The sequence below is a fragment of the Dreissena polymorpha genome, chromosome 5 (genome assembly GCF_020536995.1).
Source record: "Dreissena polymorpha isolate Duluth1 chromosome 5, UMN_Dpol_1.0, whole genome shotgun sequence".
NCBI lineage: Eukaryota > Metazoa > Mollusca > Bivalvia > Myida > Dreissenidae > Dreissena > Dreissena polymorpha.
Window position 1 is genome coordinate 100,308,368 of NC_068359.1, and position 15,101 is coordinate 100,323,468.

The 15,101-nt window shown below is 32.9% G+C and overlaps 2 protein-coding genes across 2 annotated transcripts in view; one reads left to right on the forward strand and one right to left on the reverse strand.

The window, feature by feature from the left end:
- LOC127880782 (uncharacterized) overlaps positions 1–15,101 on the reverse strand; it is a 222,334-nt gene that overhangs the window by 178,112 nt on the left and 29,121 nt on the right. The gene's annotated exons all lie outside the window — the stretch shown is intronic.
- On the forward strand, positions 863–1,609 carry LOC127831511 (somatostatin receptor type 5-like). The gene has a single exon (XM_052356494.1). The coding sequence runs from the start codon at positions 863–865 to the stop codon at positions 1,607–1,609; it is 747 nt and encodes a 248-aa protein (XP_052212454.1).

Below are 15,101 nucleotides of genomic sequence, written 5' to 3' on the forward strand. Positions count from 1 at the left end.
TATATATAGAAAGAAACCAAATACATATAAAACTTCATTTTATGCAAGATGGTTTAACAACTTTAAAGGAAAAGGCAGTGTACAAGGACCACAGGTCATACTTCAGGATTTATGAATTTTTTATCCGTAAAAAAATGTTCTTATGCAGGACATACAGGTAACTGAGCTTTTTATTGAAGTTTAAAAAATAAAACTTTGTAAATCTATGGAGGAATAGAAGAGTAAGTGCATAGTGCAATAACCTAAACCCATCCATTAGTCATTGTTTCAAAACAAAATGTGATAATAAAATACTGACAGTTTCGCAAAATGACTTGTTGAATATTAACACAATACGTTTGTTGACGATCAAAGTTGGTGAGTTGGTGTTAATCGTCAAAGCTGTTTTTATTGGCCGAAAGATACTTTCTTTCAAACCTGACAGGTATAAGTAGAGAAGCAACACATGCTCAACAATGATTTATTTTCAATTCACAGAAATGGTTACTCAAATACATGGATTTTCTTCAAATGTGCTTTTCCAGGAAGTAACAACAACGTTTACAAATAGTTCGAATGATCGCCGCCTTTCTGTACTTATTTCTGGCACTGGAGGCAACGGAAGCGGCATTGTCTTGCAACACATAGGGTCAGAGGAAACATCCTCTGGTCCGATGTGTTATACCTGCACAGGAAAATGTGTGTACGACGTAGTGAGGCTTATATTCATCTTCGGCATTTGTGCAAACTTTTTAGTGCTTTGGAGAACGGTTGCTGATAAAAAGTTACGGTCTCCAACATTTGTAGCAATTGCTTGCCTGGCTTTAAGTGATGCCATGTTCTTGCTTCTGAACATGGTACCGGGGAGTCAATATATGTACGTATGACATGTGCAAGTGAGAATAGACTTGAACAGAGTGGAGTGTATCCTACAATAATAGGTATTTCGTGGTTCGCTGCAAATATGCATATAAGTATGATTGCAGTTGTCCGTTATATGCTATTATTACACCCGCTGAAATCAAAACTCATTTTGACAAAGAGTCGTGTAATGACAGCGTCATTTGTCATATGGACAGTCGGTCTGGTGTTTTGGATCACATACTTGATGCTGGCAAAATATGGTTTGGTTGCCAGTCAAGTCACAAGCGATACACCATTCGTGGTCTGGGCTGCCGTTTATCTCCTACCGGTTTGCATAACGGTGTTTATGCACCTCCGTAAATGGTTTGTTCTATTGTCAGTATCAAAGACACTTCGTGGACAGACAGTACAAATCACATCTCGTAAGATATCGAAGTTGATTCTTGTAATAATCATTTTCCCTGTTATGTTACCTATTCCTAAACTGGTTTTTGAGAAAATGACGAAATATAATATTACTTTTCCTTCCTTGGAATCTAAGATCCATTTTGAAGGACTCGCATTAATGATATTCTTCATTAATAGCAGCATAAATCCAGTTTTGTATGCTTTTCTTAGTCTTCGATATAGACAAAGTATCCGAAGGGCGTGTGATCGGTTGGGAGAGATGACGTCATCAAAGTTGGGGCTTTATCAATGTCAAGCAAATACTCAAATTTTAATGAGGATGGCAGCCCTAGTTTGGTTGGTTCAAAGACAGAAGTGAGTCAATTGAAGAAAAGAGAAAACATTCACGACAGTAACAATTCCATCGAAAGATTCAACGAAAGCCAATTGTAACAATGCGAAATGCAAGTCAAAGATTAATTATGATTTGCAAGTGTAACTCCTTTAGGTTTTAATGTTTTTCTTATAAAAAAAAATGTATTCAAAAAATGGTCTTATGTTCAGTGTTATGGCAAATAAAACTAACAAAGGTGTTTCAACTTTTGATAAGGCGACCATTCGTGAAAAACTATTACATCAAATGCGATTGAATCTGCCTGCTTTGAAAACGATATGGTAACTATGCCAGGCTGGATAATATGTTCTCATAATGTTTTGCAACACCTTCCATTAATCATAAGTTGTATGATAGAAGAGACTCATTGCCAGATTAGTTTGCTACGTAGAGAAACCTCATATGCCCTTTAATAGCATTGTTATCGTTAAACTGTAAACGTGTATAAAGTATTCGTTGTTTATTAAGGGTACAATTCGCTTTTTTTGTATGTGGATTCGTATTTTATTACATTTTTATAATATTATACTATTGTGTCATGTGTTGTCGTCCTCTGGAAAAGTACTTTTATCAAATGTTTATTTATATATTGATTTCTAGTAATATTGTTGGCTTTTTTCATTTATATTGTTATTCGATTTGAATTTATAAATAAATACTAACAGCAACGATTGTGAATATTTGTACAATTTTATTGTAATAACTGCGGTCCACTGTATCACAATATATGTTATTTACGAAGCATTTGACGGACAGCATGCCCGGTAGAAATCAGTTCGTCATATTAATGCGGATAACGAATATTTGACTTCTATATTATTACTCAAGTTACGCAAACAACAGCTTGAAATTAGATTTGCACTGATCCTCATAACTCTTGAATATATTTCAATACAAATGTGACCATATTCGTTTTCGTAAGGACTAAAGTCAAACCGAAGGATTTTTTTTGTACTTAAAGTGACATTATGCGCATGATCAAACAGTATATGATTATAGGTGTTTATCTCAACCGTTGTTTATCATTGATGTTTTCACTTCATAAACACTTAAATTTGTTAATGCAGCATCAACATACTTAAACAATATCCCGGAAAGAGAAAATAATGCATTTGAATATCAACCGCACTTTCGTTTCGTACAAAAAGTAGGATTTCTATACGTATACGTCCATTTCGATAAACGCGATTATTTTTAAGTTTTAAAGCGCAAAAAAGACGGATTATTTCCTTGTAACCACCAGATATATTCTTATAGATAAAATATGTAACTTATTTATGCTTATATATACTATGCCAAATAAGTTGTGTGGCTTTTCGTTTGACAACTGACGACAGAAATGATTCGTTTTCCTGCAACGATAACTATTCATACGGCACACGAACACTTACTCCGATCCTAATAAAAAGACAGTTCCGCTCGGCTTAGATTACTTTACACTCATGTAAAATATCTAATATAATATATTTTTTTAATGAACAACTGATAGCAAGATGAGTGGCATATAATTGGTAAGTTACTTCATTTTAACTAACTCTTTTGACCTGTTTATTCTTTTCAGCTTAATTCAATAGTGACAAATGCACATAATGTCATTTTAAAAATACTAGTGTACTGCATTGGCAAAACACTTAACGTTGAAGTACAAATTGCCTCGATATAATTTAGTGTTAATAAATAAGTGTTTGAAGTGTTTGAAGTTTACAGAAAAAATGAACTTGCTCCCAATTCATTTATTTCAGATTTATATTATGCTTGAAACTGGTAATTTATAGTTTAAATAGACTGCACTCAAAACTAAAAGGCTCGTGCAAGTTAATTCGATTATATTGAAATTCCTACGGAGGATTATCACAACTTTTGTGTTAATAAAGAGATGAACAAAAAAATGGTTAAACCATCTCGTGTATATAATGAACTGAATTGCTAGCTCGATACATAACTACCTAAAATGGCTAATTTTCAGGCGAGTTTACTTATTTTGCGATTTAATCAATTACATTTTACTATAAATTAGCTTCTAAGTTATACCTCATATTACAGTCATTAACCTTATCTGTTACTATGAAAACATAAATCTCAAATTACCTTATTTTAGTGTGGTGAACACGATGAGCATGATTTGAAGGTACTTTAATGACAATGACAAAGTATTGGGGTTTTGAGCATGGAAATCGTATATATCTGTGTTTTACAATTTAAAGAAAAAAAGGTTGTTATATTAATTTTCATGTCATAATATGAAAATAATGATATTTAAATTTCATTGATGTTGAAACCTTTCACAAACAATATGGGGTAAACTGGATCGAAATTAAAGCGCTTTTGCAAACAAGGGGCAATTATTGCCATTGTTCGCTCTTCTAGTAAATGTAATTGAGAGTTGTTTAGGTTATTTAATTAAACATATGTTCATAGCCCATAGTATGTGGCCAAGTTTGACCCACATGAGCGATTTAATCAAATCTATACAATGACCATTACTCGACGAATGTGCCAAATATTTAACCTGTTGAAAATTAATATTGCCTTATTATTTTAGAAATCTTGTGACCCGTTGGGCGTGAATTATGTTGACCCCAAGGACGTTTTATGCGACAAAGCTTTCAGCGAATCAAAAAACGATGTTACAAAACACAAATCAATCTCTGATGTATGTTTCAAGAAGATTTTAAGTTACATGACACATGACACAACGACCAAGAATACCATACAGCTCAGTTTTTCCACATGAACGCCTAGTCCTCGGGTAAATTACTAAACCATAGACAATGAAATCCGGCTTAAAAAACTTAACACCCAGATTAATCAAATACATGTTAATGTGCTTACTTCAAACAAAATAGCGATCGTTTTCTTGCTAACGGTTTTCAAAATATAAGAGGAAACAATAGATTTCCGATAGTATGTACATTATATTATATCATATACTGTCCAGAGAACGGACTTTCTTAAATCTCTTATGAACAATTATACTGGAGACGTTGACCCAATATTTTTAAGTGTTAGTTTACCGCTAAACACTAATTATCTACGCCCGTATCCATAATTATGATGTCCCTGACCGAAAACACTAGGCTATGCTTCTCTGCAATGTTGAATACTTTGTCAGTAAATCAAACTTTGTAAGAATGTCTTGAACAAGAAAACAAAATATCGATCTATATCACAGTTATAAAAAGCGATAATGAATGTGATAGGTGCGATCATTTTTCCTCTTCCTACAGTCAAAGATATTTTAAATCGTCAAACGTATAATAAAACAAATATTCTGACGGATGTATGTACTAAGAGTGTTGATGAAGAGAATTAGCACAACAACAATGCGTTTTATCTTTAAATTTTAACTGTAATAACTACACATATCCTCCGCATATTTTGATTTTTCAAAAGTGTTTCTAAAACAGATTATGTTACTGTTACATGTTAAGTCTAATTTATATTACAAGACATGCAAATACAATTTATTGGGGATTGGTTCTGCACACTGTATCACACGGTATGTTGTTTGCAAAGCGCATGTTATTGATTTATCGCCCGGTAGTAAAAAGTACGTCATGTTTCCGGAGGAATGAACAATTCGAATGGCTTTGGCTTTACAAAAGCTTTATCATCCATATCAATTGCTTACTACACTGAACTTTATCATATCAATATCAATCTCAGCATGAAAGCCTTTTCGTTAATACATTTTTGGTTCATTAAATATCTATTTAGATTGATCGGGCCTGTAAATATATCTACATATTTTTTATTTGATTTCGTAATTTGCAATTTAATTTAGTCGGAACTGTTTGTATGTTTTGTATTTTTTTATTTCAATTGGAATTCTGTATGGTTAATAATTGTTTCTCTCGTGTTTACTGCGTTTACTCCTGTTCTAAGTGTGCGGTTTGGAATGTTATTTTAACACTCTTAAGACCACAACGCACCTCTACAAGCCTGCATATGAATAAAGTTTCCCTTACGATTTCACGTTCGTCAAACGGCATGTCGTTGACGTTCGAGCTCAACTTTGACAAAGAACAGACTAGTTCAGACTTAAGAATGTAAAGCTTATTGTAAGTTACATGCATATACATTGACAGCATGTGTTTGAAGTTACATGCATCATTCGAAAAAAGATCCATTATAATAAACAACAAGATAAGTATTGATGCAAAGCATCAAAGGGCGTCGGGAATTTTAGTGTAAAAGGCACTCAATAAAGTTACATGGAACGATTTTGTTCTACTGTAAATATTAATATATTGACCGATTATTTTAAACAAAATAGAAAAAGATACTGGTATAACCATTATCTATAATTTTGTGTTATAACCCCCAAATAACCATTATTTATGATGTTGTGTTAAAACCCCCAATTAACCATTATCTATGATTTTGTGTTGTAACCCCCAAATATTTCATATTAAAGTAAACTCATTTAAATTACACTCCTAAAAAGAAACAATGAGCAAAATGCCATCTGGTGTATACATGTCCGCACAGACTAATAAAGAAGACACTTTCCTCTTGTATTGTCTTTTTTTCGTTTGTGGGAAGTATATTCTCAGCATGAGTCCAGTTTAAGTACACAGCAACGTACCTGATTATTCTGTACTGACTTTAAAGGCTAATCAGAGACGATTCTGTTCGCACATGCAATACATTCCAGATCAGAGACGATTCTGTACGCACATGCAATACATTCCAGATCAGAGACGATTCTGTACGCACATGCAATACATTCCAGTTTCCCATAAGCTCGAATTTAATTTATCCCTTTAAATGTATGTTTGCATCGATTTCGCTTCTACTATCGTATGATGGTCATTTCGAACCTTTCAAGACCTAGTTCGACGTATGACGTAACCGCAAGGGATTCTCACAGCTTAGTTGTTTTTGCGGTATACTCTATTGAGATGTGATATGTATTTTATATAAAATGTATTTCAACACAGTTTAGGTAACAGTTTATTTATGTTAATTGAATGCGTTATTCCTATTACGTAACAGTTCCACTAAACTTTATATTTATCATGTCATGCATAATAATCAAGTAAGAACTTATCGCAAATAAAATGGTGTCTATACTGTACAGACTTAGTCATTCATAATAAATCATCATATATTTACTTCGGCACATGCAGGTGGGGGGGCATGGCTGTGGTATGCATATTGTGTACCTAAAACATTGACCGCTATCTAAGAAATATTACAATTAAGAGAGATAATTTCACTAACAAAAGAGCCAAGATAATATCACTAACAAAAGTGCCATAAACGTCATGAAATTAACTTATTTAAAAACGAATGTATGGTTGGTGACTCTTAGAACATTTGATTTCAGTCGAGTCTCTTAAGGCGTATTAAAAAACGAGACTTGCCGAACCTTTTCACACGTCGAATCGGACAAGTCTGAACTCATTTGGTATTAAAGTGACCAACCATATTTTGTTTGTATACAAATATTTTATCCTTCAAAACAATGTTAAAAACAATACCATTATTAAGTTAAATGAAACAAACCGCAAACATTTGGCGATGTACAATACTGAACTACAAGCACATAACACGATCACGTGACGTCAACATGGATCTATATGTATTGCACATTATACACACGAAATAGTTCGCGATAACATCATGAAAGATTTTAAAACACATTAAATTAATTGAGCGAAAACTCGAAGCGACAAACATAGCTTATCAACACAATGACGTCCTTTAATATATTAACACAAGCAGACGGCAAACTGCGGTCAACATGAACGGTTGCGTTCAAAGGAATGAAATGTTACTCTAAAAACAATACAAAATATACAATCATACGGATTGCATATATTAATCATTACAGCTATGAGAATTCTTACAAAGCGAGTACATGAATGACTTTTTACACCATGAAATTATTCCATATTGAAATAATTATGAATAATCATGCAAAGTTGGGTAATCAACAGGGGAGGGAATACATTGATGCATTTTGCATTTTGTATTTTTGTCGCGTTTTTGATTGGCAAAAGTTTTTGGAAATAACACGACATTTTATACAATAAATTATTAGTTTATAATTGTTAATGAATATTTTCTTGCAGTGTAGTTGATGTTAAGCGAAAGTTGTGGTAAGCGTATTGCAGAAAGCATCATCGTTAACACAGTTGTGTAGTACAATAAGACATATTTCCATATATGTTTTAAAGACAACAAAAATGCAGGTTAAGAATGATTAACGCTTAATTGATCATGCTGGATCATTTTGGATTGTTGATTTTAAGGCAAGACTTTAAAAAGATTCATTTACACATGCATATAAAGGTTAATATTTTACTGTTACAATGACGATCGTAGTATTTACGTTATATGTTTAACAATCACGTTTTTTAAATACTGCAACAACTTTTCACGTGTGATAGGTGTGTGTTCGATTTGCGTATTTCCGGTGGAAAACTGTTAAAATCAACCACAATTCATCAACATGTAAAAATCTCTGTCTCTGATCGATATTTTTTCTTTTTTATGATATTCCTTAACAAAAAAGTACCCAAAGGGCGTGACTTATGCTTGATTAAATTTGCAAAGAACATAAACATTGTGCAATTGACCGTTTTATAAACTGCATACATGTTTTAAACATATATAAGTACAAAATAAACTGCTAGCAATTATAAATTACATTAAGTTTATCCTTCGTAAATGAAAGTATTGCCCAAAATAATTCATATTTATTCTATGGTTTCCGATGGTTTATAGAACAATATCAGTGAATTAAAACTGATATTTTACTGTATACAACAGTTAAACATAACAGCGGAAATTATCAATAAGGGCGACTACTCTGCATTGAATGTTTATAAAAACATACGAATAAGCTTCATTGGAAAAAAACATGTAATAACATTTCGGGACGCTCAACGTAGAATTATATTGTCCGTAATGGCAAAAATACAAACGTTATCATTTATAAGCATAAAATAAAAAGCATATTCGTTGGATTTTATGGAATACCAATATTAATTAACTCGTGATCATATAAAAATATATGTTCACTATATATGTTCACTCATAGCTGCGACACTCGTGAAAATATCTCTTTCTAATTTTCTATGATCCCTCGTGAATAAAAATCGATTTTTCACCAAATCCAACAAATATCCTTTATTTATCAGCTTATATTTTTTCACCTGCGCATTAATATTCAGAATGACAAAATTTCCATATAGAATAGATCACTTATACACGTATGCTTAAATAGGTGAACATGATTGATAGTTCGTAAGAAACTTATATAGCAACAAACTATTTGGTACCTACATCGTACTTACACAAGTCATTAAGGAATTTGATCACCGAACCCTTGGAATTAAAACATTTTTTTCTGAAATTAATAAGACATGTTGAGTTTGACGTGGGAAATAAATGGATAAATGAACAACCCTATATAATGTTGAATAGTTAAAAAGGGTATTGTAGGAGCAACAACAAAAATTTGATAAACATTATTAGCTTTTCGCAGGTATCAAATCCTGGACCTTTTGATGGATAAGCATTGCTTTACCTCTCCATATCATAGGTATTTGTTATCGTGTGTTTAATAGTAAAAATAATATCTCTCAAAGGCGCATATTATTTGCTATATACTGCCCAACACATAGAGTCAACAAAATGTTCATATTATGATAAAACAATAAGTCAATGCGGAACATTTGATATTTTGCTTAGTTAATGTATTTTAAACAAATGCGAAAATTCATTTGAGCCTACTGGTGGGACATGTATAAAACGATTTATGACGCAAATTGTAAATTATCGTTATCAAAAAATATGTGTTCATTCAATTATTTCAAAAATGCATATAAAACACGATTTATAGTGGTATTTGTGGAAATCAGGAATTGTGCTTTGTTCCGAATGGTAATAAGTGCGGACATTTGCATATAAGGTTTACAACTCGAATAGTCGAATGACAGACGAACATTCGAATAAGTATTCTTTCCGATCTCTACTTGAAAAGTTGAAAAAAGTACACTTTATTGAGAGGAAGTGCACAGTACAATAACCCCAACTCTCTTATCAATAATTTTGTCGTTATTGCCGTTTTGTGCATACGTGTGCGTTTTTGTGCAGAAACAAAAAAGAAACTAATACATATAATAACTTAATTTTATGAAAGATGGTTCAAAGGCTTTAACGGGAAAAGCAGTCTACAAGGACCACAGGTTATACTTCAATATTTACGAATGTGTTACCCGTAAATTGAAGTTCTTGTACAGGGAATACAGATTATTGTGCTTCTATTGATTTAAAATAAAATAAAGATATATACATTTATGGAGGAATAGAAGAGTCAGAGCATAGTGCAATAACCAAAACCCAATCTGCTTGTCCTTGTTTCAAAATAAAATGTGATAATCAAATACTGACATTTTGCATAACGACTTGTGGAATATTAACACAATACGTTTGGAACGTTTAAAGTTGTTTAGTTGGTGTTGACCATCAAAGCAGTACTGTTTCTATTGTTTAAAAGATACACGCATTTAAACCTGACAGGTTTAAAAAGAGGAGCAACCCATGATCAGCAATTATGTATTGTCAATTCACTAAATGGTTATTCAATTACATGGATTTTCTTCTAATGTGCCTTTCCAAGAAGAAACAACTATGTTTACAAATAGTTCGTTTTTTTATACTCGTCGATTTTCTGTACTTATTTCCGGCATGGGAGATAACGAAAGCGGCCTTGTTCTGCAATCAACCCATTGGGTCAGAAGAAACATCCCCTGGTTCGATGTGTTATACCTGCACAGGAAAATGTGTGTACGACGTTGTTCTTCTTATCTTCGTCTTCGGCATTTTTGAAAACGTGTTAGTGCTTTGGAGAACGATTGCTGATAAAAAGGTACGGTCACCAACATTTGCAGCGATTGCTTGACTGGCTTTAAGTGATGCCCTGTTCTTGTTCCTGAACATGATTGGTACCGGGGATTCAATATATGTACGTATGACAGGTGCAGGTGAGAAAAGACTGGAACAGAGAGGAATGTATCCTACAATAATAGGAATTTCGTGGTTCACTGCAAATATGCATATAAGTATGATTGCAGTTGTCCGTTATATGTTATTATTACACTCGCTGATATCAAAACTCATTTTGACGAAGAGCCGAGAAATGACAGTTTCATTTGTCATTTGGGTTGCCGGTCTAGTGTTTTTGATTACATACTTGATGCTGGTAAAATATGGTATGGTTGCCAGTCAAGCCACAAGCGATACACCATTCGTCGTCTGGGCTGCCGTTTATATCCTACCGGTTTGCATAACGGTGTTTTTGCATCTCCGTAAATGGTTTGTTCTATTGTCAGTATCAAAGATACTTCATGGACATACAGTACAAAATGACGAAATATAATGTAAGTTTTCCTTCCTTGGAATCTAAGATCCATTTTGAAGGACTAGTATTATTTATATCCTTCATTAATAGCACGATATATCTAGTTCTGTATGCTGTTCTTAGTCTTCGATACAGACAAAGTATTCGAAGGGCATGTGATCTGTTTGGAGAGATGACGTCATCAAAGTTTGGGGCTTTATCAAAGTCAAGCAAATTCTCAAATGGTAATATGGATGGAAGCCCTAGTTTGGTCGGCCCAAGAACATAAGTGAGTCAATTGAGGAAAAGAAAAAACATTCACGACAGTAACAGTTCCATCGAATGATTCAACGAAAGGCAATTGTAACAATGTGAAATGCAAGTTAAAGGTTTATTATGATTTACAAGTGTAACTCCCTTAGGTTTTTATGATTTTCTTATAAGAATTGTGTTCAGGCAAATGGTCTTATGTACAGTGTTAGACAAATAAAACTCACAAAGGTGTTTCCAATGTTGAACCGGCGAGCATTCGTGCCAACTATTACAACAAATTCGATGAATATGTGGGATGATTGAATCTGACGTATTTGAAAACGATAAGGTAGATATCCCAGGTAGGAAAATGTGTTCAAATAGTGTTTTGCAACACCTTCCGTAAATCATAAGTTGTGTGATAGAAGAGACTCATTGTCGGATTAGTTTGCGACTTAGAAAATACTAGAATGCCGTTAATAATATTATTTTTGTTAAACTGTAACTGTGTATAAAGCATTAGTTGTTTGTTAAGGATACAATTGTGCTGCTATTGTCTGTGAATACGTATTTTAAAGACTACCCGTTTCATAACATTTTTTTATAATATTATAATATTGTATCATGTGTTGTTGTCCTCATGTATAATACTTATATAAACTGATTGTTAATTATTGATTTATTGCATTTTTGTGCACATATGTTGTTATTTACAATAAACGTAAACACAAATACTGAATGCAACGATGTGTGTATATATATATACACATTTTTTGCAAATGGTGGTACAGTGTATCACATTATAAGTTGTTAACAAAGTATTGAACGGACATTATGCATGGTAGAAATATGGTCGTAATATATACATTTCAACTTATTATCAAAGTCCGTATTATTAATCACGTTATGTAAACAACAGCTTGAAATTAACTTGACACAGATCTGTTTTACTCTTGAACATATTTCAATACCGATACTGTGACTAAGTACACAACGTATGATTTGCATCGTACTTAAAAATACAAGTGTAAACCGGTTAAATAGTTAACGTTGAAATACAAAATGTCTCGAAATATTGAACACAAAGCAAAATTGTGTTGCTTTTTTAATCGCCGTAGAACCGTAGAAAATCGACTGTTTAAGCTGGTTCCATTCTTAGTTTATACGTACATCTAATATGCACGTCCTTCCTAAATTAAACAATTGGTGTTCAAAATGTTACTTCAGCGTCTGCAGATTGATTTGATCAGTTGCATTTTAAAACATGTTTTAAAACAGGATGGTAATTAATCATTTTGAAAAACAATTTCATTCGCTGTCGAAGAATTCATCACAAATTGTTGTTATGAATATAACTGGTAAGTAAAAGTATATTGAGCAGAATAAAACATGACGGTCCAAACTGTGAAATCTGAAAACAAGCGCATGTTAATTATATTGTATTTAGATTTAGAAGATACGTTGTTTACAATGCGTTAAACAACATCTGATAAAACTTAGTGTGTCATATATAAGGAGCAAACGTTAAAGCCCGAAATAATCTTAAAATTTGCAAGTTTAAGTTTTGTCAAATAAATTACTCCGACGTTAATGTATACGTTTCATTGCGATCATAGCTAAACCGGATATTACAGCCACACGCCTTATCTATTAATTTGATAATAAAAGTCGCACACTATATTTTTGTTGAATTTGTGACCACGATTTAAAGTGTTTTTCGTCGTTCATATTATTATTATAAGTGTTTTACAATATACAAGTATCGCAGCTCATTCATGAAGGTGGACGTATATTTACTTACATTTCACTTATCAAGATTCGTGAAATTAAAGCGTTAATAAAATAAATAGTTTACTTCTTATTGTCAATTATAAATCAAAATAATAACTAACTAATAACAGGCTAACAAATTCTCAACGCTATTAACTATTTCGTTTTAAAAGGTGTTTAGACATCAGTTTATTACTAGTGTGTTAACATGTTGATCACTAGCTGACAAAATGGACGAAAGTATTTATTACCAATATGATTAAATGGGGCCCTGTGTTTACAACGCCCAGTGTTTGATTGCATTGGCTGCAGTGTGGTAAACTAATTATATATATAACATTAATAAGCATGTACATTTATGAGTAAAATTTTATCGAAAATGATATAAGTATTTTCTCAAACAAAATAACATATCTTTTTAAGGATCTTAATACAAACTTGAGTCATTGTATTTTTAATGAGTGCGTTTTCACTTTTAAAACCATATTTTTTAGAATGACAGACTGTGTTAATATGAATAATATGGTTAAAATTAATACACATGTATTGAACAGTTTAACACCTTAATTAAAATAAAGCGCTTGTGTTAACAAGAGGACACATTTTGTCTTTGTTTGCTCTCTAGAATACTGTATTCGATAGTTTGTGAGGTTATTTTAAAAAAGATATGTAAATAGGCTATCGTGCGTGGCTTTGTTCGATTTATTGAAACTAACGTATAAGATAACCACAAAACGACGTTACGCGCCAAACACTACATCTGTTTGACAGACATGGAGTTATAAAATGTAAATGAATCACGTGACCACTTGTGTGTCACCACTTCTGACCCCAAAAACAGGGTTACGACAAACTTTGCAGAGCATCACAACACGTTGGTACAGAGCATAAATCAATCCATGTGCTAAGTTTCGATAAGATTTTAAGTTGAAAGCCACAAAACACCAGAACCAATGCCACCTTAGAGCCATTCACGCCCTTTGGCACACATAAACACCCAGTCCTCATGTAAGCTGAACCAAAGTCCTAAAGCATAGACGCTGAAATCCTTCTTCACAAACTATATACTCAGATAAACAAACAATATGGTAAAGTGCTTTCTTCAAACAAAATATCGACCGTTTCCTTGCAAACAGTTTTCAAAATATAAGAAGAAACTATAGGTTTTCTGCTATAATGTATCATGTTTTATATCATATAATGTCCAGAGGACGAAACTGATTACGCCACTTATGAACAGTCATATTGGAGACGCTGACCCTATATGTATAAGTGTTAGTTTACTCCAGAAAACTAACTCCAAAAATTTCCATAATTAAGACGTTTCTGACCGAAAACATTATGTTATGCTTCTTTGCTATGAAGAATAATTGGTAAGTAAAGCAAACGTGGCACTATGTTTTGTAAGAATGTCTTGAAAAAGGGAAACAAAAAATTCGATCTTAATCACAGGTTTAACAAGCGATAATGAATAAGGGATGAATTGTACAGTTTTGAGGAGGAAACACGCAATAATATAAGTTTGTAACATAGATGAAATATGAACTGAACCAAAAAGGAAGGTTTCAGAACTGAAGAAAGGTCTATCTGTAGATATTCATAAAAATCCGATATACACATTAGGTATTCGATGTGTTTTAAATGCTAAGAATTTAGGGAGTGACAAATAGGTGTTTTTCATTTATCAACTGTCTAGTATTCCGCTTATTACGACCAGCAGACATGCGATCATTTGTGTCTTGTTCTGAGAAAACTGGGCTTAATGCTTGTACGTAAAGTGCCGTCCCAGATTAGCCTGTGCAGTCCTCACAGGTATTTTCGCACGATAAGCCCCTTTATATTTATAAATGTTTTGAATGAATACGCCGTTTCGGCTCTCCGGTGTTTGTGCTTCCCTCGGTTTTTTGTTTCAAGATCGTAGACGTCGGGATAAAAAAGTTATTGAAGGAAAACCGTCCACAAATCTGTTGTCTTCTTACGTGACGTTCGAGAAATGGGATGTACAAATATCATTTTCTCTTATATTACTCTGTATTGACGCACGTGTACGGTAAAATATAACTAAAATCACGATTATTTCATTTTCCCGACGCCGTTTTT